The sequence below is a fragment of the Mesoplodon densirostris genome, chromosome 12 (assembly GCF_025265405.1).
Source record: "Mesoplodon densirostris isolate mMesDen1 chromosome 12, mMesDen1 primary haplotype, whole genome shotgun sequence".
In the NCBI taxonomy this organism is placed as follows: domain Eukaryota; kingdom Metazoa; phylum Chordata; class Mammalia; order Artiodactyla; family Ziphiidae; genus Mesoplodon; species Mesoplodon densirostris.
In genome coordinates this window covers 59,213,681-59,241,120 of record NC_082672.1, presented here as the reverse complement: position 1 = coordinate 59,241,120, position 27,440 = coordinate 59,213,681, and the positions used below count along the sequence as shown (strand labels likewise).

Below are 27,440 nucleotides of genomic sequence, written 5' to 3'. Positions count from 1 at the left end.
TATCTCTATTTAAAATCAATCTTTTGGGAATTCCCTGGCAGTCCAGTGGTTAGGACTCTGTGCTTTCACTGCCAAGGGCACGACCAAAAAATAAATAAATACATAAATAATAAATCAATCCTTTTTTTTAATGAGTTGAAATTCTTTAAACGTTGCATAAATCTAATTGTTAATTAATCTAGACTGGCCTTCTACCATCCCATCCTGACAAAACTAAGTCTAAAAACAGAATCCCAGAATGTCTCTTCAATTTAGTATCAAAAGAATGACCAAAAAGAGGCAATTTAAATCGTGATCCAGTTTTCACCTTCCACAGCTATTGACAGCCTTCATGTTCACTTTTACAAAATATAAGCAGAAGACAGTGACCATAGTTTTCTTTTCCTGACATATTCTGTCAAGTAAAGACTATATTTCCCTACTGCAGTATTTTAACTATAGTCACCTTTAACCTTTTTTGGGGGTCATGAAACTTTTGAGACTCTGATGAAAGCTAGGGGACATTCTCGGCAGAAAAATACACACACACGCAAAATTTTGTTCCCTATTTCAGGGGGCTCCTAGAACCTCAGAAGCCTGTATCAGGACCCCAGATACAGAGGCTGTTTTAGAGTCAGAAAGACAAATGCAGATCTTACATGATGTCAGTGACTTTATGTCCGTTGGGTCCCATCTGTCAACGGGAAACAAAGATTCAAATCTATCAGAGTGGAAACATCTCGTGTCCATATTTACTTTGTAACTCTCCACCCCCATTCTCAGTTCTGTCCACATCATCTTGAGAACATATTTTCTTCCTTTGGCTCCAACTGGTGACTTTTAGTTCCTAGACAGTGGCTCATTTATATGTGCTGCATCCTTGTCTTGCTGGGATACAAGAGGTTTATTGATCTCACAATAAATTCTTTTGCTTGATTTTCATGCAAACCATCAGTGCCAGGATTTTTGGCTTTTTTTTTTTTTTTTTTTTGATAGAGAACACTTGCATCTCATTTGCATCTCATTAGTAATAGTCAAGTAAGAATCTCCCTTCTAAGGGAGATAGAGTCACATTGTAAGTTAATAAAAGCAATTATGTGTTGACTGTTCTAACACTTTCATTTGGTTTCATTTCCATCTTTATTTCTCCATTGACATTTTGTTAGGATTTGTAGATTTTTGGATCAACGTCTGTAAGCCTATAATTATACAAATATGTTTTACAGAATTGCAGGGACCTTGCCAATCCAGGTTTAAAAAATATTTCCAGTAAGCATGACTTACTCCTATGCCTCGTTACCAAGCAGTCTCTCTAAATCTTTACTTGATGCCTCTCAATATTGTGTATTCCAGGTCAACGGTATCACAGAAGCCCTCGTGAGTGTCCCTAGCATACATCAAAAAGACATTTCAGGGCTTCCCTGGTGGCGCAGTGGTTGAGAGTCCGCCTGCCGATGCAGGGGACACGGGTTCGTGCCCCGGTCCGGGAAGATCCCACATGCCGCGGAGCGGCTGGGCCCGTGAGCCATGGCCGCTGAGCCTGCGCGTCCGGAGCCTGTGCTCCACAACGGGAGAGGCCACAACAGTGAGAGGCCCGCGTATCGCAAAAAAAAAAAAAAAAAAGACATTTCAAATGATGTCAAAGTTTTTTACTTTTTTGCTTGACTGAGATATTTTTGTTGTGTAGTACTTGAATTCAATACTTCTCTTCAATTTATAATTAATACAATAGTAAAACCTGTAACTATAATAGAAAGTAAGGCTATAATTTTATTTGGGGGCTTTAAAGTATTTTATTAAGTTGTCATCAGTAGCATGTAATTGTTTTAGTCATAGAAAGGCAATGAAGCTCTAAGAGAACTGAGGCAAATAGCCCAGATTTTGTGACGCTGTTTGATTTAAATGCTTTTGAAGGTGCTACCTTGCATACAGACAATTCAAATAAGTGATAATAATCCAGTTGTGTGTGGTTATGCTACCACGATGACCATATGATGGCACAGATACTAGACACAAGTATCAAGGTGGTGATGTGCACAAGCTCAGCAATCAGACTGCCTGGGTCTGCCTCTTACTACTTGTGTGAAGCTGAATACATCTAACATCTCTGTGAAATGGAGTGGACGGTAGTCCCTACCTAATGGGGCTATTACTGAATTATACTGAATTTCCATCACTTAACAATGTATATTTTTAATAATTGAAAGTTAGAGTGTTCTTTCTAAAATAAATGCCCTTTGTTTGGGGGCTGCCTTTTAATCAATTTCATTACACAGTCCTTAGATTAATCATTTTTTTTTAACTTTTTAATTTATTTTTGGCTGCATTGGGTTTTCGTTGCTGTGCACAGGCTTTCTCTAGTTGTGGCAAGGAGGGGCTACTCTTCGTTTCTGTGCGCGCGCTTCTCATTTCAATGGCTTCTCTTGTTGCGGAGCACGGGCTCTAGGTTTCCCGGCTTTCGTAGTTGTGGTGCACAGGCTCTAGAGCGCAGGCTCAGTAGTTGTGGTGCACGGGCTTAGCTGTTCCACGGCCTGTGGGATCTTTCTGGACCAGGGATCAAACCCACCTCCCATGCATCGGCAGGCAGATTCTTAACCACTGTGCCACCAGGTAAGTCCCTGTACAATATATCCTTGTAGCTTATTTTATTCATAGTAGTTTGTGTCTCTTGTTATCTTGCCCCTTCACCTTATCGTTCTGTCTTATTTCACTTAGCATCTAAGACCCTCCAACAATATCCATGTTGTTGCAAATGGCAAAATTTCATTCTTTTTTGTCGCTGAGTAGTATTCCATTGTGTGTGTGTGTGTGTGTGTGCATGTGTATTAGGGTGGCAAAAAAAAAAAACTGTTCGGGTGGAAAAACCTGAACGAACTTTTTGCCCAACCCAATATATATATATATAAATAACATCTTCTTTATCCATTCATTTGTTGATGGTTAGTTAGGTTGCCTCCATATCTTGGCAATTGTAAATAGAGCTGCTATGAACGTTGGGGTGCACAGATCTTTTTGAATTAGTGTTTTTGTTTTTGTTTTGTTTGGATATATACTCAGGAGTGGAATTGCTGGGTCATATGGTAGTTCTATTTTTAGTTTTTTGAGGAATCTCTATACTGTTTTCTGTAGTGGCTGCACCAATTCACATTCCCACCAACAGTGTACAAGGGTTCTCTTTTGTCCACATCCTTGCCAACACTTGTTATTTGTAGACTTTTTGATGATAGCCATTCTGACAGATGGGAGTTGATACCTCATTGTGGTTTTGATTTGCATTTCCCTGGTGATTAGCGATCTTTTCATGTGCCTATTGGCCATCTGTATATCTTCTTTGGAAAAATGTCTATTCAGGTCATCTGTCTATCTTTTAATCTGTTTTTTTTTTTGATGTTGAGTTGTATGAGCTGTTTATATATTTTGGATATTAATCCCTTATCAATCATATCATTTGCAAATACTTTTTCCCATTCGGTAGGTTGTCTTTTTGTTTTGTTGTTGGTTTTCTTTGCTGTGCAAAAGTTTTTAAGTTTAATTGGGTTCCATTCATTTATTTTTGCTTTTGTTTCCTTTGCTTTAGGAGACAAAAAAAAAGTACATTGCTACAATTTATGTCAAAGAGTATTCCACCTATGTTTTCTTCTAAGAGTTTTATGGTTTCTGGTTTTCCATTTAGATTAATTTCTAATACCAACACTTTTTTTTTTTCCCAAGATAGAATGAAGAAGCTTTGCTTTGGTAACAAAACTACTAGAATTCAGACTAAGAATCAAACTTTTAAATGAAACCCAGTGGGAACTCCTGATTTTTAGTGTCCTAATTAGACATTAGCAACCGAAGTTAAAATTTCTTTTAACCCTTTAAATTTCAGTTTCCTCCCTGGAATGCCACTGAGAACAAGCAAGTGATAAGCTAAGATGGTTGGGAATTGTTTGCGTGGTGAGCCCAATCCAACAGGCACTGACAAAGAAATACACAAAGCTTATGAGCTTAAAAGTGAGAAAGGCTAGGGAATTCCCCGTGGTCCAGTGGGGTGCAGCCAAAAACAAAAACAAAAAACGGTGAGAAAGGCTAGAAAGTAAAAGCTGACTTTCTATATGAGTCACAGGCGTTCAACCTATATTTCTCATATTTGGTCAACACCCTCTATCAAAGTCCTTATACATTCTGGACTTTCAGAAAAAGCCAAAAAATCACATACTTCAAGAGGCGTGAAAGTATATTTCAAGTCAGTGCCTCTAATTACAAAATGTTAGCCGAAAAAGAAAATTTCCATAACTAAACTCTTAAATTGAGTTCAAAAATCTTTTCTACTTAAAAAAGGCACCACAAAACATTTATAGAACTGTACAGAGAAAAATGTCCAACATAATCTGAATTCCTTGATTCTAATGTTTGACCAAACCCAGTTTATATTTAACAATCAATTTGCTTTCCAAAAACCAAAATTTAAAGGAAAAAAGACATTTTATCTTCCTAAATATGTGGTATAAAATAAAACCAGTCAGAAGCATAACTGCCTGTAACTAAAACCAAATAAAGAAGAACCTAGATGATACAAATTTACTTAAATTAAAACATTACAGTATATATGTATGTGCATACATGTGGGAAAAATATCATATAATCTGTAAGATGAAGCGAAATATGTATACCCTATTTATATAACAAAGGCTGAGAAACTTAAACTCCTAGATCACATAATACCTCATGAAAACTTTTTTAATACATAGACTAATCCCTTGAAGGTAGCTATTAGATGAAACAACAAAAGCTTTTATCTAAGGTTTTAGCCCTTTCTATTGACTTTCTTTTCTTTATGATCCTGTCTCAAAAGACAAACGGTATATTTTGTGTATTTGTAAACATCAGACTTTCAAGCCATTTTACTACTGTCCTTAGAAACAATTCATTTCTTCAGCTCTTCATGCACACCTGAGTTGGTGGAGGTTTCATTTCGGAGCTCTTCTGTTTCCTCCTTTAAAGCAAACTCGGCAGGAGCTGGGTGTTCCTGAATGCTGGATTTCACGGCATGAGCTGCATAATTAAGGCTGGTGTTTTTACTCCAATGCCAGTAACCTGAGAAGGGGTTGTAGAGCATTCCTGCCACAGTTTGAACTGACAGACCGTCTGAGAAAAAAAAAAAAATCAGACAGAGCATATTTAATAAATATTTACCTTCCACATGTCAAGAGTCTCATGCAACTCTCCAAATTAAAAAAGGATTCTTAACTCAATAGGCACAAATACTTTGTAGCCATGAACAGCTCATTCTTTACTGCAGCAGAACATAAACTCTAGCACGGTATTTGGAATTTGGTAAGTACTCAATAAATGTTAGCTGTTTTTAGAAAATACCTGCCAACAACTGACTGTTCCAATCATCTTTAAAATATTTTTTCTACTCTATTTTCAACAGTTACTTGCAGAGAAGAAATTACCACATTTCACTGGACAGATAATATTATTCCAAGTAAAATCAAGTTTATTGATATACCGTTATATGAACAAAAAGCATGAGCCTAAGAGGAATACCAAATGCCAAATAAATGAACTGACAAGTGTTATTACTTGACAGGAATTCAACAGGTAAATCAAGTGCTCACGAGGTGTAAAGCAGAGCTGGGCATTGTGGGGAGCACAAAAAGGAGACAGTCTTGCCTTCAAGCCAGAAAGAGGTTAAGAACACTAAAATAACCGTACTATCAGGCATGCTATAACTAGCATAAAATGCTACATAAAAAGTGATGGGCTTCCCTGGTGGTGCAGTGGTTGAGAGTCCGCCTGCCGATGCAGGGGACATGGGTTCGTGCCCCGGTCTGGGAAGATCCCACATGCCGCGGAGTGGCTGGGCCCGTGAGCCATGGCTGCTGAGCCTGCGCGTCTGGAGCCTGTGCTCCGCAACGGTAGAGGCCACAACAGTGAGAGGCCTGCGTACCGCAAAAAAAAAAAAAAAGTGATAAGGAAGTTCAAAATATATCTGAATATATCTGACTATGAAGGAATCAGGAAAAGTAATACGTAAAATAAGCTGATTCAAGCACGGCCTCAACAGGACAAACTGAGGATGTGTAACTAAAAGACATTTGTACCTCATCCTTAAACAGGTGAGGACTAAACAGCCAAAAAGTATTCACTGATCATCTATGATTTGCTTGGTCCTGGGTTAGGTGCCATAGGTGATAGAAAAGTGGATATAATACTTAATCCTAACTTCAAGGCGTTTATGATCTAGTTGAGGAGAGAAAACCAACATCCAAAGAATAGTGGCCTATTTCATTAAGTGCTAGGTTATGTGATTAACAATTATAGGCACATTAAAAGTTCAGTTAGGCCTTGGAAGTTGGAAAAAATTTTAATACTTACTTGATTCCAGAATGCTCTCTAGCTTTTCAGGTGAAACAAACTTCTCCCATGTATGAGTACCTTTTGGTACAATACCTGCAATCTGCTCTGAAAAAACAATTCCCAAGGCATAGGACAGCTGTGTTTTGTTGATTGTAGTAATGAATAAAGAACCACCGGGCTAAAAAAAAATATGTGTAGAAGTAAAATTTTAAATGTTAGGAGTATCAGTTAGATAAAGGCTTGGCTTCCCCCACCCTCCTCCTTCCTTCCAAACAATTTAAGTGCAGTTAAGATACACAAGTATGGGGACTTCCCTGGGGGTCCAGTGGTTAAGACTCCGTGCTCCCAGTGCAGGGGGCACAGGTTTGATCCATGGTCGGGGAACTGAGATCCCACACCGCGCGGCCAAAAAAAAAAAACAACACAAACCCACAAGTGTGAATAAAATATAATCTACCAAAATAGAGGGTTTTTTTCTCTCGGGAAGTTCATTGTTATGGGCAGTCCACTACAGATGCGCGTACTGAGTTTATGCAACAGTGCTTACAACTAACTCCTAGAATCATACATTACTATGATTTATGTTTATATTTATACATTCTTTTGTACATATCAAATAATTTATAATAAAAATATAGAAATGAGATCTGGCTGCTCTTCCTTGTTACATGTCCACATTGATGTCTTAATGTGTCAACACTGCTTTCTTTTTGGGTGCCGAGCCTGCCTAACTTGTTTGGTACAGCACACACTGCCCCATGGTTTGTGCAGGCTGGCAAGGCCAATAGGTGTTCTCTGACAAAAGCCTTAATGATTAAGGTATGAAAGTGTTTTGTTTTGTTTTGATTTCATTAGTATAAAGAATATAAAGAGATCAAGATAAGAACTTCAGTGAATGCAAACCACTTATGGGATTGTTTAGTCTGCCATTTTTTAGTGACTATATTTATAGTGTTTCCTGTATCTACTCCCACAAATGGCAAGAACATTAATGTCTCTTCCACACATTCTCATTAGCACCTGATGGAGATAAAATGCCAAAGACCCCTTCCAAAATAATCATATTAAGATATGTATGTATGAAAATATCTCAAATACCACTCTAAACCAAAAATAAAAATAATAAGAGAAGGCCCTGAAATATTGGGATGTGCCCTTAAAACTAAATATCAGACACTACTTCATTACACATTATTACTTTTCTCTGTAAAACTCTAGTATTCTAAAATATCTCATTAAAAATCACTTATGTGTCAATTATATCTCAGTAGAGCTAAGGGAAAAATTACTTATAAATATCTAATCTGTGTTTCATAAAACCTTACTCTAAGGAAACAGTGATGAGCATTGGTCATTTTTTTTTTAAAATAGGCTTTCCATTAAAGCAAAAATTAGTTTTAAATTCCATGATGCCAGTATCCCTAATATATGTGAGAACTTCATCCATACACACTGACTGAGACACTACACAAAAAGAAATAAGTAAGGAAGTTTCCTTGGAAAATAGGAGGTATACCTAATAAAATTTGTTTTTAAGGGGAAACACCACCAAGAAACTATACACATTGAAGGAGACTACGGAGACATGGCAACTAAATGCAATATGGAATACTGGATTGGATCCTGCAACAGAAAAATGACATTAGTGGAAACACTAATGAAATTTAACAGGGTCTGTAGTGTAGTTAATAGTATAATGTCAACTAATTTTGTAGTTTTGAGAAATATACCATGGGCTACATACAGGGCTAGGAGTACGGTGGGGCAAGTGAGATACTGAGGGCACAAAATCCAAGGAGGCGCTCACTCTCGGGGGCGTGCAAGTGCAGGACTGGCGCAGAAAAGCGAGCGCCGCCTTTGACTTTCTGCCACCCCTGCCTCTCCCCAGTTCCTACCTTTATTATGTAGAACGTTAACAGTAGGGGAGACTGGGTGAAGGGCACCCTTCACCACCCTTCACAGTGGGAACACTGTGTACTCTCTTTCCAACCCTTCTATAAATCTAAAATTATTTTAAAACAAAACGTATTTTTTAAAAGCTCTATTTAGATAAAGGCTAAGCATTTAGTTCTTTTAGCTCTTGACCTTAGGGAGTTACCTCTTGAATACATAAACAACAGAGTTGATATAGTAATAATACTACTACTACTTTGGAAATATTTATTAAAAGAAAATTTGGAACCACCTTCAGAGGACTGTGTCAAATTATATAAGCGTAATAATGTAGGGACTTCCCTGGTGGCGCAGTGGTTAAGAATCCGCCTGCCAATGCAGGGGACACACGTTCGAGCCCTGGTCCAGGAAGGTCCCACATGCCGCTGAGCAGATAAAAAGATGTAGCCTTAAGCCCTACTTAAGTGCCTAGTGACCTTTGACTTAAAGACCATGTGACCTCTGACACTTCTCAGATTCTGATCTTCGTTGGGTCAAAGGAGGTCACAATGCCTGTCTTACCTTCCTCATCTGGTTGTAGGTAAGATCTGATGAGATCATTTGTATGAAGTATTCTGTTATAAGCTGATAACTGTTACACATATCACATATACAGAGTGACTTAACAAATGCTGGCTAACCAATTTATGCTAATTATGGTTTTTTATTTTTAAGTATTAATCCAAGTCAATTTCTTAGTAATTGTCATTCAATGCCTATTAGGTAATTAATCCAGACTATACCAAAGAAAAATACCACTATAAATCTATTGTTTGTATTGCAGTGTTCAGCACCAACATTTTTCAAGATCCCTGGACATCAAGATACTGGATCTGGAAAACCCCAGATATTGAGGGCAGGCTGAGAGGCAGAAGTAGTCTCCAGTAGAGATGCGGTCCCCTCATCCTGTCTTTCTGGTTTCAAGTATTATAAAACATTTATTGCTATGGATACATACACAAACTCAAAAGGAAAAACAAATAAGTAAACTCTGTAAGTCTTACTTTTAACACTTGACAGCAGCACTGTATAAACATTTCTAGATCAATCACATGTTCTACAACTTCAGAAGCTACGACAGCATCAAATGTTTCTGCAGTTTCTTCCACAATCTTTTCCAGGGAACACGCTCTGTACTCTATCCTCTTATCCAGGACTGGGTCAAATGATTTATGGTGCTGTGCCGTTTTAATGTTCTCATCCACAGGATCAATTCCAATAACTGAAGCCCCAAGCCGCCCTAGAGGCTAATGGCATAAGAAAACATTACCCTCAGGAAGAAAATAGAACACACGTTAGCAATAAAAAGCTTCTCAAAAAGGAGACAAGATTAGGCACGAGGTAATACCTGTTGGAGATCAGTTATGGGTACACGAAAGTTCAATATACCATTTTCTCTAGTTTGTACGTGTTTGATAATTTCCATAATAAAAAGCTTAAAAGTGAGAACAATAATCACAACAACAAAACTTATCAAGAACTGCTTAAGAATAGTGAGGAAATTTTTGTCTACATTCTCTAGATATATTTACAGGCACACAGTACAGTATTAACATATTTAAAGTGCAATAAATGTAACATGTCATTGTAAAAAGAGCAAAATTTTCTTATACTCAAATTCTCTAAAGCACATTTTTTTCTCCATAGTTTCTCTTGTGACTGACTAAAAACAATTCTTCGTAGCTAATTCTTCTTTCAGCCTTTATATTCAGTCACTTCCCATGACTTGCCCAGGTTTTTAAACACAGCCTTTGTTTTGATCAAAACTGCATAGCATTTATTTTATAACTCTTTAGTTAATAAGTATAAATCAAATTATTTTAACTTTAGAGACATAAATCTGTAATAATCCATGGAGAAGATCATAGAACACATACAGTAAAATTGTACTAATTTACAATTTGATACACCTCATATTCTTGATTCTAAGGGATGTATTTTCACATATTGTACATTTCCTGAAATTTTATAATTGATGCCAAGAGAAACCAGTGCACTGCCATATGAAGAACACATTTTCTGTGCATATGGAAACTTAGCTATGTATCAAAGGCCTCTCTCTGTTAACCTCACTGTCAACTTGGCTGTTATGACCTTGACAGTAACACACACCATTGTATCTTCACTTACATTTGTATCCTGTACTGTTTGCTTAAAATATATTTCAAGCAAAGATTATGATGCAGCATTTAAACAAAAAGTTATTGTGTTGATAGGCGATTACAAAACAGAACTGTAGGGAATAAATATTCTGTCAGCTAAAGCAAGTATTGTTCACAGGGAGAAGTACTCTAGAGCACCTAAGAAGGGGAGAGCCCCCAAAGCAGGCAAAATTCTGCTACGTTTTGATACTGAAGCAAGTGCAAAAGGACAGCTTATCAGTGCATTTAAACCAGCAGAAATTGCCTAATATCTTGGGAGAGAAGAGACAACAAAATTTCCAAAGCTATCCAAATGACCAGTGCTTTTTTTTTAAATTGAAGTATAGTTGATTTACAATATTATATTAGTTTCAGGTGTACAACATAGTAATTCAATACTTTTATAGATTATACTCCATTTAAAGTTATTATAAAATAATGGCTATATGTCCCTGTGCTGTACAATATATCCTTGTTGCTTATTTATTTTATGCATAGTAGTTTGTACCTCTTAATCCTCCTGCCCATATCTTGTCCCTGTCCCCTTCCTTCTCCCCACTGGCAACCACTGGTTTGTTCTCTGTATCTGTGAATCTGTTTCTGTTTTGTTATATTCATTTGTTTGCTTTAAGATTCCATACTTAAGTGATAACATACAGTATTTGTCTTTGTCTGACTTATTTTACTAAGTGTAATACCCTCTAGGTATTGTTGCAAATGGCAAAAGTTTCATTCTTTTTTATGGCTATTATTCCAGTGTGTGTGTGTGTGTGTGTGTGTGAGTGACATCTTCTTTATCCATTCATCTGTTGATGGACACTTAGGTTGCTTCCATATCTTGGCTCTTGTAAGTAGTGCTGCTATGAACATTGGGGTGTGTGTATCTTTTCGAATTAGTTTTTTTGTTTTCTTCAGATGTATACCCAGGAGTGGAACTGCTCAGTCATATGGTCTATTTTTAGTTTTTTGAGGAACCTCCATACTGTTCCCTGTAGTGGCTGCACCAATTTACATTCCCACCAACAGTGTACTACGGTTCTGTTTTCTTGACATCGTCATCAGCATTTGTTATTTGTAGACTTTTTAATGATAGCCATTCTGACTGGTGTGAGGTGGTATCTAATTGTGGTTTTGATATGCCTTTCTCTGATGATTAGCAATGTTGAGCATCTTTTCATGTGCCTATTGGCCATCTGTATATCTTCTTTGGAAGAATGTCTATTCAGGTCTTCTGCTCGTTTTTTAAACTGGTTGTTTGTTTTTTGACCTGGTTGTTTGTTTTTTGATGTTGAGTTGTATAAGCTGTTTATATATTTTGGATATTAACCCCTTATCAATCATATCATTTGCAAATACTTTCTCCCATTTAGTAGGTTATCTTTTTGTCTGATGATGGCTTCCTTTGTTGTGAAAAAGCTTTTACGTTTAATTAGGTCCCATTTATTTATTTTTACCAGTGCCCCATTTTTGTGTAAAAAAAAAAATTCCTCACTATAATTTTCTGAAATACTTATATATTTTTAAGAAAGTAAAAAGCATGTACTAGTTTATAATCATAAAAATATTAAAAACATTATACACTTCCTGTTTTTAAAATGAACAATATTGTTAAAAGGATAAAAGAGGCATAAGCCCACTTTTTCTCAATTTTTTTTTTTTCCCAGTTAAAAATGCCAGGAAAGTTGGGCTTTCCTGGTGGCACAGTGGTTAAGAATCTGCCTGTCAATGCAGGGGACACAGGTTTGAGCCCGGGTCTGGGAAGATCCCACATGTTGCAGAGCAACTAAACCCGTGCGCCACAACCACTGAGCCTGTGCTCTAGAGCCCGAGAGCCACAACTACTGAGTCTGCGTGCCACAACTACTGAAGCCTGCGCACCTAGAGGCCATGCTCCGCAACAAGAGAAAGCCCTCACAGCAAGGAAGACCCAACACAGCCATAAATAAATAAATAAATAAAAATAAAGTTCCCCTTAAAAAAAAAAAAAAGAAAAATGCCAGGACAGTTGTAAATCACTTACCTCCGTTAACAATCCACCACCACAGCCAACATCAAGAATCTTCATCCCAGACAAAGGTTTTCCTGGCTGGTGATCAGCAACTGTTTTTAAAAGATTGTCTCTTTTAAAAAAATTCAAAATATATAAAAACAAATTATTAATTTTATCTTAAATCTTAAAAGTGCATAATTTTCAAAGAAATATTAAACTCTCTTTTGAAATAGACTATTGATTTTGGGGGTAAAAAAACTTTTACTTTCAGCATAAAATGACATTATGCTTAATTTATAAGATATTTTTAGTAATCAGAAGCAGGAGGTTTAAAGTAAAGTTCTTGAAATAATCTAGTAATAATTATGACTTAACTATTACTTTAGTAATAATCTAAAGAAAAACTTTAAAAACAATCTAGCTTAGATTAACCTAATTTTATTCACTTGAGATATCATGTCACCTGAGGTATTATTAGCTATGTTGCTAGTACTTGCTAGACCCATTTCATATCAGCAACAAATAGGTTATTTTACAGGGTTTAGCAGAAGCAGACTGGAGATCCATATTTTCAGAATTTGCCTATATTCCCTTCTAAATTGAGTCACTTTTCATCTTCTTAGTGGTGTTTTCATGATCATGTAAACAGGCATTCAAATCAAGTAAACTTAATTCTAAGATAATCATAGCAATATTTTACCACATACACAAATGTAAGCACACACACATACACACCCATACACACACACAGATATATATATAGCTAACAGTATCGTAAACTAAACTTTTAAGTTGGACTACATACAAATTCTAACTATACTTATATTAAAATAAATGTCATATATAATAAGGACATCTTAGGAAATCTTTTATTGCTATTCAAATTAATTGACTTCTAAGAAAAACCTAGATAGTGGTTAAGTAGTTAATTTCAGGACATTATAATATACAGAAAGGACCCATTTCAAATGAAATCCAATCCATTCTTCACACAATGGCCAAAATGACTTCTTTATATCATAGTTTAGATCACATTGCTCCCTTTCAATGGTTTTAATTATGATCAGAATAAAATCTAAGCTTCTAACCATAATTTGTACTGCCCTGGATGGTCTTTTTTAGTGTGATGTCTAACTAGTAATGTCACATTAGTTGGAACAGAGTAGTTCTCAAGCTGAGCGTGCATCAGAATCACCTGGAAGGAAAACACAGACTGCTGACTCCCCAAAGCAGTAAGTCCAGTGTGAGACCTGAGAATTTTGTATTTCTATCAAGATCACAGGTGATACTGATGTTGCTAGTCCAGGGCTAACCTTGAGAACCACTGATCTAGCCTAACAGAATGACATTTCTGCTTTTCTCTGCCTTAGTGTTTCAATGATCCACTAATTCAGTGGTAATAAGAATGCGCCAATATTTTCCTTTTTGCTGCACTGATAAAACCAGCAAAAACCAATCAGGAAGTTCCTCGAGGGCAGTCTGAATCTGATATTCTGTGTCTATCACAGTGCCTTGCCCATGTCAGCTGCTCAAAAACGTTTAATAAATAAATAAATAAATGGACAGAAGAACGAATGAACAATTGATAAGTGGAGTCTGGATAAGTGGAGTCTGATGAGCCCTTGCCTTTATCTCCCATGGCAAACTCTAAGTTCCTGAAGCACACGGACTGTGTTTTGAATGATGAATATCTCAGTAGCGTTTACAGATTCTAGCCCCCAAGCTCTGTACAAGTTAAGTTCTCAAAAATATATTTGTTGAATTGAATTTTCTCAGTACTATTCTCTTTATCAGAACTGCCTAAAGGCCAAAGATGCTATAAAATGACCTTGATGCCATAAGACCCTAATTCCTTTTCATATGGATTTAATTCCAATTAACTCGATAATATCCAAAAATACTTCAATTTATGAAACAGTGTAGAATTCGAGTGATGCTATTAAAAAATTAATAGTTTCGGGACTTCCCTGGTGGGACAGTGGTTATGAATTCACCTGCCAGTGCAGGGGACATGGGTTCGAGCCCTGGTCCGGGAAGATCTCACATGCTGTGGAGCAAATAAAACTGTGTGCCACAACTACTGAGCCCGCGCTCTAGAGCCGGTGAGCCACAACTACTGAGCCCACACGCCTAGAGCCTGTGCTCTGCAACAAGAGAGGCCACCACAATGAGAAGCCTGTGCACTGCAATGAAGAGTAGCCCCTGCTCGTCACAACTGGAGAAATCCTGTGTGCAGCAACGAAGACCCAACGCAGCCAAAAATAAATAAGTAAAACAAATTTTAAAAAATATTTAGGGCTTCCCTGGTGACGCAGTGGTTGAGAGTCCACCTGCTGATGCAGGGGACACGGGTTCGTGCCCCGGTCCGGGAAGATCCCACATGCCGCGGAGCGGCTAGGCCCGTTAGCCATGGCCGCTGGGCCTGCGCGTCTGGAGCCTATGCTACGCAACGGGAGAGGCCACAACAGTGAGAGGCCCGCGTACCGCAAAAAATAAAATAAAATTAAATTAAATTAAATTAATAGTGTCAAACAATGGACATTGAAGAGAATCTCCCTAATTTCTAAAGCAAAGTTAAAATGCAGCATTTTGAACCTAGGCATAAACCGAGAGAAAAATGAACTCGAAAGAAAATGAATTATTGAAAAGAGTTGTATTTTAAAAGACCTAGAATTTCTGTAATGTTACCTAATGAACGGCACCCTCAGGTCGTTCATAGAGTGAAGAGGTGCATATATTCCTTGTTCGTCCCACCACCTGTGCGCCAAGGCCAGGAAGGTCTTCACCTCACTGCTGTCTACAGTGGTCCGGGAAGTACTGTACAGTCTTGTCCAAGGGAGTCTAAGAGGTCAGAAGGAAGAGCCAGGCAAAAACTGCCATTTAAAAAAATGCAACATGGGATATATTAAGTAGAAAGATATTCTAATTTGAAATTTATTAGATTCTAAATACATGTATCGCTCATTTTTGATGCTTCAAAACAAGTTTTCTTATAATCACATTGCTTATAAATAAATATATATATATGTGTGTATATATACATATATATATATATAGTCACAGATGAAACAAATTAATTTGCTTTCGAAGTAAGTTACAACAAAAATGAAACTTTATAAAACTTGGCCTTTTGGGTCACGTAGTAGTAGTAGTAGTAGTAGTAGTAGTAGTAGTAGTAGCAGTAGTAGTAGAAGTAGAAGTAGCAGAAGTAGTAACTATTTACTGAATACTTACTAAATGCCAGGTACTGCTTGTTTAAGAAATACCTATATGTCATATGTCATCTTATTGAATCCTCAGCAACTCCATAAGGTAGGTACTATTATTATCTCTAGTGCACAGACAAGAAAAGGAAGGCTCAGAGAGATTAAGTGGTGGAGCCAGGATTTGAACTCAGATGCCTCAGCCTTCTCTCCATTTCTACTGCTTGATCATACTAATCCATGCTCCCGTCATCTCTTGCCTGAACTACTGTCCTAGCCTTCTAATTAGTTGGCCTGCTTAGGACTTCATCCCCCTCTAATCTGTTCCCCACAATACTCAGAGTGACTGTTCTGAAATATAAATATGATCATGCTATTTTCTCACTTGAAATGCTTCCATGGCTTTCCAGTGACATTGGGAGAAAGACCAAAATCCTTAGCATAGCATACAATATTCTGAATTATTTGGTCCCCAGTTTCTTCCCTCTCCAAAGTCACTTCCCACTACTCTCCTCGTCCTCCCTACTCCAGCCACATGGGCCTTCTTTAAGTTCTTTGAATTGGCCATGCTTGTTCATTCCCCAGATACTTTGGACATGTCATTCCCGCTGCCTGGAACATCGTTCTCACATTCTCCCTTCCCTCCTCTACACACCTAATTAATTTCTTCTCATCCTTTAGACCTTAGTTTAAATGGAATGTCATCTAATACTGTCCTATTTTAACTCCTACACAACTCTGTACTTCTTTGTGAGCCTATGTGATTAGTTGATCATGTCTCTCCATTAGAACATAAGCTGTCTTGCTTACCATTTTATTCCTAGTGACAAGCACAGTTCCTAAAACACAGTTGGTGCTCGGGAAATATTTGTCAAATAAATAATCTGAAGGAGAAGGCCCAGAAAAGTATATAATTCACGTAAATATATTTTTTAATCAAATGGAATCAAACAGGGACTAAATGGGGATCAGACAGACACTACACCAGGTCTCATGTCAAAGTACATGATAGGAAAATCCTCCAGAGGTTCTTGGGTAAAAGAGAATAGGTTGTTACATTAGCATAGGTAATGCCATTTAAATTTTTATTATGTTTTTCTAAGCTACATAGAGTACATTCTATATTGATTACTTAATATCCTTTTAAGAGTTAAATATCACTCTTCTTTAATATTATTTTATGAATATTACCCTCTTTTTCATGCTTCATGCAAAGCCTCAGTAATCAAGGACTAACTAACAGGGACTTCCCTGGTGGTCCAGTGGTAAAGAATCTGCCTTCCAACGCAGGGGACATGGGTTCAATCCCTAGTCGGGGAACTAAGATCCCACATGCCATGGGGCAACTAAGTCCCCTCACCACAACTACTGAGCCCACGCACCTCAACTAGAGAGCCCACGTGCTCTGGAGCCTGCACGCCACAACTAGAGAGAAAAAAAAAAACCTGCACACCACAACCAGAGAGAAGCCTGTGTGCCGCAATGAAAGATCCCGCATGCCACAACTAAGACCCAACGAAGCCAAAAATAAATAAAATAAAAAATTTTTAAAAAGGACTAACTTACAGTAGTTAACAGTAGGTGGTTGCTCAGTTGACTAAGAATGATTTTACAGACAGCCAATCTTAAAAGAGCCAGTTCATCTATGAGAAGTGGAGCATGCACTTGGAAAACAGAGCTCATACCTTAACCCAATGCAATATTTTTCACAAAGTTAGAAACTGGTTTCTAATATATGAATACATAAAGATATTACTTTGATTCAATCTTACTATCTAGAATGTATACTTAGCCACCTTATATTTATGTTACACCCAAATCATTCATGATTTAAGCACTGAGTTATTTGTGTCCTATCATAAGGATATTATGAGGAAGTAAAAAGTAGTTCTCTGAGTAATATAGTCTTGCATTAAAAATAAAAGCTATAGCTAAATATGGATGAAAGGCATGCACTGGATGTACATTATATTACAAATTTTCTGTGGGTTTCCCAAATTTAAAAGTTGTTGGAAAAATAAGAATATTTAAATAAATAAATGCTACCTTAATCAAACCACATGAGCTATACTGACAAAGTTTATTAAACACAATCAATACTAAACTATTATTGCACATAATTATGTGAATATTTGCCACAGTAATGAATAAACTTACCTGTAACTTTTCATCCTATTCAGGCAGGCAAAAGTCGTGCTATAGGATTTGAAACACATGATTCTGTAGTCACTGAAAACCGATGGTTTAATTTGTAGAGTCCAACTGAGCTGATTTTTTGAATAAGCTGAAAAAAGAAAATTAAATGTCTAGAGAAAGCATTGCACAGTATGAATCCCTGATATGCATGTAGTTGAAGAAACTATTTTATACAGCAATCTTATATTACAGTTGATAAACAAAAGGGTTTTTCCCCTTAATTTTGGATTTTACTTTAAATTATAAAATAAAAATCTTGCATTCTGCCATCTAACTCCAATCAGATATTTCTGAAATAATAATCATCAAAAATAAGTAATGCCTATGGTAAAGTTTTCATGCCATTTGTTTTTACATACACATTATGCTGCACAAAATTATTTAAAAATTATATTCAAATTAAAACTACATTATCTTTTAAACTAGAGTTTTTTTTTTTTTTTTGCCACACCACACACCTTGTGGGATCTTAGTTCCCCAACCAGGGATCAAACCCGGGCCCTTAGCAGTGACAGCGCAGAGTCCTAACCACTGGACCACCAGGGAATTCCCACAAACTAGGGTAATATTAATTTTGAGATTATTTATCAAAACCAGTTCAAATTATGTCACTTTCATGTTAGCTACATGAAATGGATATTTATGTATGCTCAACACATTTTACAGAGGAAAAAAAATGTGCACTTATAGACATATGTATCTCCTAAAATAAACAGTCATTCAGTTTATGTGTTCCAACTTACACAGGGACCTGCTTTATGAACTAGTTACTCTGCTGCAGAACATTCAGTTGTTCAATAAACATTTAAACAAAGTAGACCTTAGAGCAAAGAAAACTACCAGGGACATTACATTATGATAAAACAGCAAGGATTTACTATATAGTACAGGAAACTATATTCAATATCTTGTAATAACCTATAAAGGATATATAGATTATATATAGGATATATAGGTTATATATACATGTAATAACCTACATATACAGATGTAAATCTATAGATTTACACCTATATATAAATCTACATATATAGATGTAAATCAACTATACTTCAATTAAAAAAAAAAGAGAGAGAGAATCCACCAAGAAGACAAATTACTCTGGCAAAAAACAGACAAAAACCAGACAAAGATGGTACAGCAAAGAAAACCACAGACCAATTTCTCTCATGAACAGACACAAAAATTCTCAATAATTAGTAAACAGAATCCAGCAACATATAAAAGGAAAAATACAGCATAACCAAGTAGGATTTATTCTGGCTATGCAACACTAGTTCAAGAATAGAAAATCAATCAATGTAATCTACCATGTTAATAGTTGAGAGAAGAACACACATAAGCTTACTAATTAATGTGGACAAAACATTTGACAAACTCCACACCCACTTAGGACTAAAAATTCTCAGCAAACTAAGAATAGAAGAGAAATTCTTCAATCTGATAGAACACCCATAAAAATTCTATAGCTCACAAAGTACTTAATGGTGATAGACTAAGTGCTTTACACCTAAAATCAAGAACAAGGCAAGAATGCCCATTCTCATGACTCCTATTCAACGTACTACTAAAAATCTTAGCCAGTATAATAAGGCAAGAAAAGGAAATATAAGGCATACAGAATGGAAAGGAAGAAATTAAATGGTCCCTATTTGCAGATATTATTGTCTATGTATAAAATCCCAAGAAATCTTTAAAAAATAAAAATAAAAAGCTCCTGGAATAAGTCAGTTCAGCAAGGTAACAGACTACAAATTCAACACACAAAAAAGTCAACTGTTTCTATACATTAACAATGAACAATTGGAAAGCAAAAATCAAAATGCTCTATTATTTAAAATCAGTCCAAGAAAGAATACTTCCATTGTTGTATAAATCCCTCAAAACATGTTCAGAGTCTGTATGCTGAAAATTTATATAAAACACTGATGAAAGAAATCAAAGACAACCTAGTAAATGATGAAACATACTGTGTTCATGGATTGGAAGAGTCAACATAAATCCTCCCCAAATTGATCTATATGTTTGACACAATTTCTATCAAAAGAGACAGAATAAACAATGTTAAAAAGGAGAATAAAATTACAGAAATCAAATACCCAATTTTAAGACTTATAATAGAGCTACAGTAATCAAGACAGTGTGGTACTGGAGGAGAGACAGACTGAAATATCAATGCAACAAGAGTGTCCAGACAGAGGAAAACAAAAAAAAATTCACCCAACTGATTTTTTGACAATGGTGCAAAAGCAGTTCAAAGGAGGAAGAATGGTCTTTTCAGTAAATAGTGTTGAAACAATTAGACATCATAGACAAAAAAGAAAATGTTGACTGAAATCTCACATCTTATACAAAACTGAACTCAAAATCATCTAAATGCAAAACTATAAAACTTTTAGAAGGAAATATAGGAGAAGATCTTCCTGACTTAGGGTTACACACAGAGTTCTCACATCTGACACCAAAATCACAATCCATAAAAGAAAATATTGATTAAATTGGAATTAATCAAAGTTTAAAACTTTTGCTCGGCAAAACACCTTGTTAAGAAAAAGAAAGGGCTTCCCTGGTGGCGCAGTGGTTGAGAGTCCGCCTGCCGATGCAGGGGGCATGGGTTTGTGCCCCGGTCCGGGAAGATCCCACATGCCACGGAGCGGCTGGGCCCGTGAGCCATGGCCGCTGAGCCTGCGCGTCTGGAGCCTGTGCTCCACAACGGGAGAGGCCACAGCAGTGAGAGGCCTGCGTACCGCAAAAAAAAAAAAAAGAAAAGAAAAGAAAAAGAAAAGTCGGGCTTCCCTGGTGGCGCAGTAGTTGAGAGTCCGCCTGCCGATGCAGGGGACACGGGTTCGTGCCCCGGTCCGGGAGGATCCCACATGCCGCGGAGTGGCTGGGCCCGTGAGCCATGGCCGCTGAGCCTGTGCGTCCGGAGCCTGTGCTCCGCAACGGGAGAGGCCACAACAGTGAGGCCCGTGTACCGAAAAATAAAAAAAAAAAAAGAAAAGTCAAGTCACAGAATGGGAGGAAATATTTGTAAAACATATATTCCATAAAGAACTTGTATGTGGAATATATATAGATACTCGTTAAACTCAACAGTAAAACGAAACAGAAAAACAAAAAACCTCCCACAGAAAAACAAAATAAGCGATCCAATTTTAAAATCGCTGTGGGTATTATAAAAAGACACAGACAGGGCTTCCCTAGTGGCGCAGTGGTTGAGAGTCCGCCTGCCGATGCAGGGGACACGGGTTCGTGCCCCGGTCCGGTAAGATCCCACATGCTGCGGAGCGGCTAGGGCCGTGAGCTATGGCTGCTGAGCCTGCGCATCCGGAGCCTGTGCTCGGCAACGGGACAGGCCCCAACAGTGAGAGGCCCGCCTACCGCAAAAAAAAAAAAAAAAAAAAAAAGGACACAGACATTTTATCAAAGAAGATATACAGATGCAAATAAGCACATGAAGAGATGTTAAATAGCAGTAGCCATTAGACGAACAGCAAATGAAAGCCACTACATACCTATCAAATTGGCTAAAATTTAACCATCCCTGATATTACCAGGTGTGGACATGAAAAAACTAGATCTCACATATTGCTAGTGGGAATGTAAAATGGTAGAGACATCATGAAAAGCAGTTTAGCAGTTTCTAATAAAGTTGAACATATATTTATCATGCAGCTTTGCAAGTGTGTTCCTGGGCATTTATCCCAGAGAAGTGAAAACTTAAGTCCACACAAAAACCTGTACATCAACGTTCACAGCAACTTTATCCATAACAGCCCCAAACTGGAATCAATCAAAATATCCTACAATAGATGAATGGTTACACAAACTGTGGCATATTCATATCATGAAATACTACTCAGAAATCAAGAGGAATGAACTACTGATACATGCAAAAACTTGGATGGATTTCAAGGGTATTTATGTTGAGTGCAGAAACATTTTTTCAAAAGGAATATACTGTAAGATTCCACTTACATAACACTTGTGAAATGGCAAAATTATAATGGAAATAATAATATAATGTAATGGAAAATAGATCAAGGTTTAAGGTTGGTGGTCGGGTTTGACTATAAGGGAATATTGCCAAGAGTTTCGCTGTGATTGTGGAACAGTTCAATATCCTGATTGTGGCGGTTATTACACAAATCTCTGTGTGGTAACACACACACACACACACACACACACAATGAGTGCATGTAAAGGTGGTGAAATCCAAAGAAGGACTGTAGTTTAGTTGATGGTATCATACTAACGTCAATTTCCTGACTCTGACAATGTATTATGGTTATGTAAGATGTTATCACTGAGGAATTGGGTGAAGGGCATATGGAAATTCTCTGTATTATTTTTGCACCTTCTTATGAGTCTATTTCAAAATAAAAAATTTTTAATTAAAAAGTATAAAAGTGGACACTACAAAGTGCTTCTCCTCCCCCTGACTCTAGGTATCCAACTTCCCTCTCTGCAGGCAACCAATGTTACTAGATTTGCATGTAAGCCTCCAGGTATTTTATACATATTTCATTTTTGTGTATCAATTTCTCTCTTATTTTACACAAAATGTAGCACAGTATACTCATTGTTCTGTACCTTGCTCTTTCCGTCTATCAATGTATCTTGGAGATTTTTTTCATAATAGAGCATAAAGAACTTCCTTTTTTTTAGGTTTGCAAGGTAATCCGTTGTATGGCTGTAACTCATCATTTATTTAAGCAGTGCCCTATGTTTTTCTGAATTTTATTTTATTTACTTTTTATACAGCAGGTTCTTATTAGTCATCCTTTTATACACATCAGTGTATACATGTCAATCCCAGTCTCCCAATTCATCACACCCCCACCCCCACCCCCCGCACTTTCCCCCCTTAGTGTCCATACGTTTGTCCTCTACATCTGTCTCTATTTCTGCCTTAAGCAGTGTCCTATTAATGTACATTTATTTAAGTTATTTCTAATTTTTTGCTATTCCGAAAACATAAGATTGAATTACATAGATAATTTCTTTTTGAGAGTACCTGTATGTAAAACTGCAAGAATTGTGTCAATTGGCATGTGCATTTATAAATTTGTAATTACTTTCTTAGATATTGAACCAATTTGCAATCTTACTAGAAACTATGAGTTTCTAGTGTTGGTTTCCCCACACTGATAATACTTTGATAGTCACCTGTGCAGTGTATTATCAAACTTTTTTATCTTTGTTAATCCAATAGGTGAAAATGGTATCTCACTATAGTTTTAATTTATCATGAGTGAGGTTAAGTGTCTTTTTTTAAGTTTAATGGTGCTATGGTCTGAATATTTATGTCTCCCGCAAATTCACATGTTGAAATCCTGACCCTCAAGGGGATGGTATTAGGAGGCGGGGGTCTTTGAGAAGGATTAGGCCTTGAGGGTGGAACCCTCATGATTGGGTTTAGTGCCCTTGTAAAAAGAGACCCCAGGGAGCAAAAAGGTTCCACCTATGAACCAGGGAGTGAGCACTCACCAGACACCGAACCTTGGACTCTGCAATCTCCAGGACTGTGAGAAATAAACTTTTCTTGTTTATAAGCCACCTAGCCTGTGGTATTTTGTTGTAGCAGTAGGAATGGACTAAGACAAATGGTCATTTATATTTCATGTCTTGTCTTTTCATAGTCTCTGAACATTTTTCTCCTGAGCTTTTTATGTTTTTAAAATTTTATTTTGTTTAATAGGACCTCACAGCCTGGCCAAAATTCATTTTAACATCCTCAGAAAAAAAGTTTGTGCTTCTAGGCTTTAGCTCAAGTTATTCTCTCTTCCACCATTTCTATCTGTATTATTTTTTAAGACCCAGGTCACATATCACCTCCCTTATGACTTTAGGTAGGTAAATGAGATATCAGAGAATTATGTAGACTGTGATACACAGATAAGGATTTACAGTTGACCCTTGAACAATGTGGCGGTTAGCAGCGCCAAAGCACGCATGCAGTCAAAAATCCAGGTATAACTTTGCAGTCAGCCCTCCACATCTGCTGCTCCACGTCCCTGGATTCAACCAACCTCAGGAAGTGTAGTACTGTAGTACATATTTATTGGAAGAAAACTCCCCACATTTAAGAGGACTGGTGCAGTTTAAACTGGTGTTGTTCAAGGGTCAACTGTGTAAGGTATTATCATGAAATTGAGCCTCAAAGATTTCAACACAGTCCTTGCTCTCTGGTCAGTGATGACCCCAATCTCCCTCTCACCTCCCCTATTTCTGGAAAATTAGTCCCTCAGTCATCAGTATGGCCAGAATTCTTAAGAGCCTTAAAATCCACCTCACCATAACTGAGAGAAACTAATCAAGTTTGTATTAATAGAATGCTACCAATTCCTTCTTTACCTCGATTCTGTGATCATTCTGGTATTTGAAATTTTAAAGGAATGGGGAAATTTTTCATTTAATTTATTCAAAAAGTCATTTATCAACACCTATCAGGTACCATGCTGACAGTGAACAAGCCCTCTACAGTGCCAATGGCGTGGTTCCAGCATTCATCATTTATTGTCTGGATTACTCTAAGGCCTCCCTGAGCCTAGTCTTGTCTGCCTCTGACCCACTGTCTACACAGCTGCCAAGTGTTATTTCTAAAAAACGAGTCTGAGTATGTTGTTCGTTCTGTAATTTCCCACTGTCTTGAAGATAAAGTCAATCCCAGGAGGTGTACATGGTCTTTCGTGTACTTGTCATGGCCTAAAATGTCTGTCTTATCCCTGGCCATTCTCTGCCCTCTTTTCCAGCCCTCCATCCACACTGTACTTTTCAAGGAACACCTCGCAGTTTCCTAGAAACCTCCTCACAGATACTCAAGCTGGTCCTTTGGCCACTCCAACTTCTTCTAAAACTGGACAATTTCCAGACAGCTCCCTAAATATCTTGTTTAAGAAGTTTCCCTCATCCCAAATATTTATTCCTTCTAAGTTCACTTCCAAAATTTGGAAATATTTATACTGTATCTTTTCTAAATTTCTGATTATAAAAGACATATTTACTGAAAAAAATTATGAAAAGTATATAATGAATGATAAAATGATAGATCACCAACTCCACCTCAGATAATCACTGTTAAAATTTTGATGTATCTCTATTCTCACTATATATCTCCAAGTTCATAATACAAACTGATTTGTAAGGTGTTTTTTTTTTTTACCTTTTTAAAAATTGAAGTATAGTTAATTTACAATGTTGCATTAGTTTCAGGTGTACAGAAAAGTGATTCAGACAGATACTTTTCCATTACAGGTTACTACAAGATGTTGAATAGAGTTCCCTGTGCTATACAGTAGATTCTTGTTATTTTATAGATATTAGTGTGTATATGTTAATACCAAACTCTTAATTTATTCCCCCCCCCCCACTATCCCCTTTGGTAACCATAAGTTTTCTATGTCTGTGAGTCTATTTCTGTTTTGTAAATAAGTTCGTTTATATCATTTTTTTAGATTTCACATATAAATGATATGATATTTGTCTTTCTCTGTCTGACTTAGTATGATAATCTCTAGGTCCATCCATGTTGTGGCAAATGGCATTATTTCACTTTTTTATGGCTGAGTAATATTCCATTGTGTATATATACCACATCTTCTATATCCATTCATCTGTCAAAGGACTCTTAGTTTCCTTCCATGTCTTGGCTATTGTAAATAGTGCTACTATGAACACTGAGGTGCATGTAACTTTTCAAATTAGAGCTTTCTCCAGGTATATACCCAGGAATGGGAATGCAAGATCATATGGTAACTCTATCTTTAGTTTTTAAAGGAACCTCCATACCGTTCTCCATACTGGCTGCACCAATTTACATTCCCATCAAGAGTGTAGGAGCCTTCCTTTTCTCCACACCCTCTCCAACATTATTTGTAGACTTTTTAATGATGGCTATTCTGACTGGTGTGAGGTGATACCGCATTGTAGATTTGCATTTCTCTAATAATTAGCAATACTGAGCAGATTTTCATGTGTCCGTGGGCCATCTGTACGCCTTCCTCAGAGAAATGTCTATTTAGGTCTTCTGTAACTTACCTTCTTAACACTACATCTAATCATTTTCCATGTGGCTACACGTTGATTTAAATCATGTTTATTGGTTGCACTATTTTTCACTCTATTGAGAGTAATAGCTTAACAATTATTTTTTTGTTTTTGTTTGAGCCAGGCCACACTGCTTCCGTAATCTCAGTTCCTCTACCAGGGATTGAACCCCGGCTACCGCAGTGAAATCCCGGGAGCCTAACCACTAGGCTACCAGGGAACTCCCACAACTTGTCAATTCTATTGGAGGGCTTTAAGTTTCCCAGTTTTTGCTCTTTATAGCTTGATCTTAGTTCCATCCTGACGTTTTTTTAAAGAGGTCCTTAGGTATCACTTCCTTAAATATTCCCAGTGCCTGGCAAACAGTATTTGTTAAATGAGTTTCATGTAAAAAATGAACTTAACGTTCTGGTTAATATTGGGAGTTAAATAATCAAACTGTCTTCTACAAGCATCAGGTTCGGTGTGTTACTTTCTTGATCTTATTTGCCAATACAATGTGTTGAATTAACCTATTCATCAAAAAATAATATTGCTGCCTTAAATTCTGAAACATGGCAAGATACGTGCAAACAAAACACAAATAAGGGCTTCCCTGGTGGCGCAGTGGTTGAGAGTCCGCCTGCCGATGCAGGGGACAAGGGTTCGTGCTCCGGCCCGGGAGGATCCCGCATGCCGCGGAGCGGCTGGGCCCGTGAGCCATGGTCGCTGAGCCTGCGCGTCCGGAGCCTGTGCTCCGCAACGGGAGAGGCCACAGCAGTGAGAGGCCCGCATACCGCAAAAACAAAACAAAACAAAACACAAATAAAAGGCGACCAATAACTATGAGACAGCTGGTGTCCTTTCCCGCCGGGGCAAAGGAAAAAGGCACATGACCTTGAGACTCCAGCCGGCACAGTGGCGGCCGGCTCCTGCAGAAGGAGCTCAACGAAAATAAGACAAAGGTCACTGGATACACGGCGGTGGCCCGCAGGCTGCGCTCTCCTCGGCCAGGACCGCTAGCCCTCAGCTATTTTTCCCAGCCTCTGGGTAAGGGACTGTAAAAGCCCAGACCGAGCGTTCAACGGACAGCGAGGCCCAGGACCCAACGTACAAGTCTTTGGCTGACGCCGCGCGGAGCCCCGAGACAGCCCGCCGCCCTCGCCTGCGCCTGCGCAGAACAGCCAGCCCGCGCCGTGGGCTGGGTGCGAGCGACCCCCACGCACACACTCACCCGCCGACGTGGTTAAGCGAAGACAGCCTGCCTGTGTGCCCCGGAACGCCGACTTATGCGCTCCTAAATATCGACTCCAGGAGGAGCTCAGCTTGCGGCCTCCCCACATCACGACAGAAAGGATCCACCTCTTCCGGTCCCTCCCGCAAAAGATCCCCAACAGAAAGTTTCCGAGAGCCAAACTAATCATGGTCGCAGTGATGGGTGTTATAGATGTGTGACTGTAGTTATTCTTCACGCTCAACATGTCAAATTGTACATGCAGTTAAACTATAGAATGTTTCCACTGTCATAAACTTCAAGATCCTCCATTACGCCTATTCCTGTATGACCACCTCAAAGTAGCCATCGGTCATGATACCACTTCGAGCTATGTGATCTAGCTTTTATTC

At 37.7% G+C, this 27,440-nt stretch overlaps 1 protein-coding gene across 1 annotated transcript; it reads right to left on the bottom strand.

Annotated features, from left to right (window-relative positions):
• Positions 1–1,718: 1,718 nt before the first annotated feature.
• COQ3 (coenzyme Q3, methyltransferase) lies at positions 1,719–27,163 on the bottom strand. Its single transcript, XM_060114702.1, has 7 exons — positions 27,049–27,163; positions 17,748–17,874; positions 15,076–15,228; positions 12,418–12,517; positions 9,261–9,503; positions 6,343–6,502; positions 1,719–5,106 (listed from the first exon to the last, which is right to left on the bottom strand). Exons 1-7 carry the CDS (start codon positions 27,155–27,157, stop codon positions 4,886–4,888), a joined length of 1,113 nt encoding a protein of 370 aa, XP_059970685.1. The 5' UTR covers positions 27,158–27,163; the 3' UTR covers positions 1,719–4,885.
• Positions 27,164–27,440: the final 277 nt, after the last annotated feature.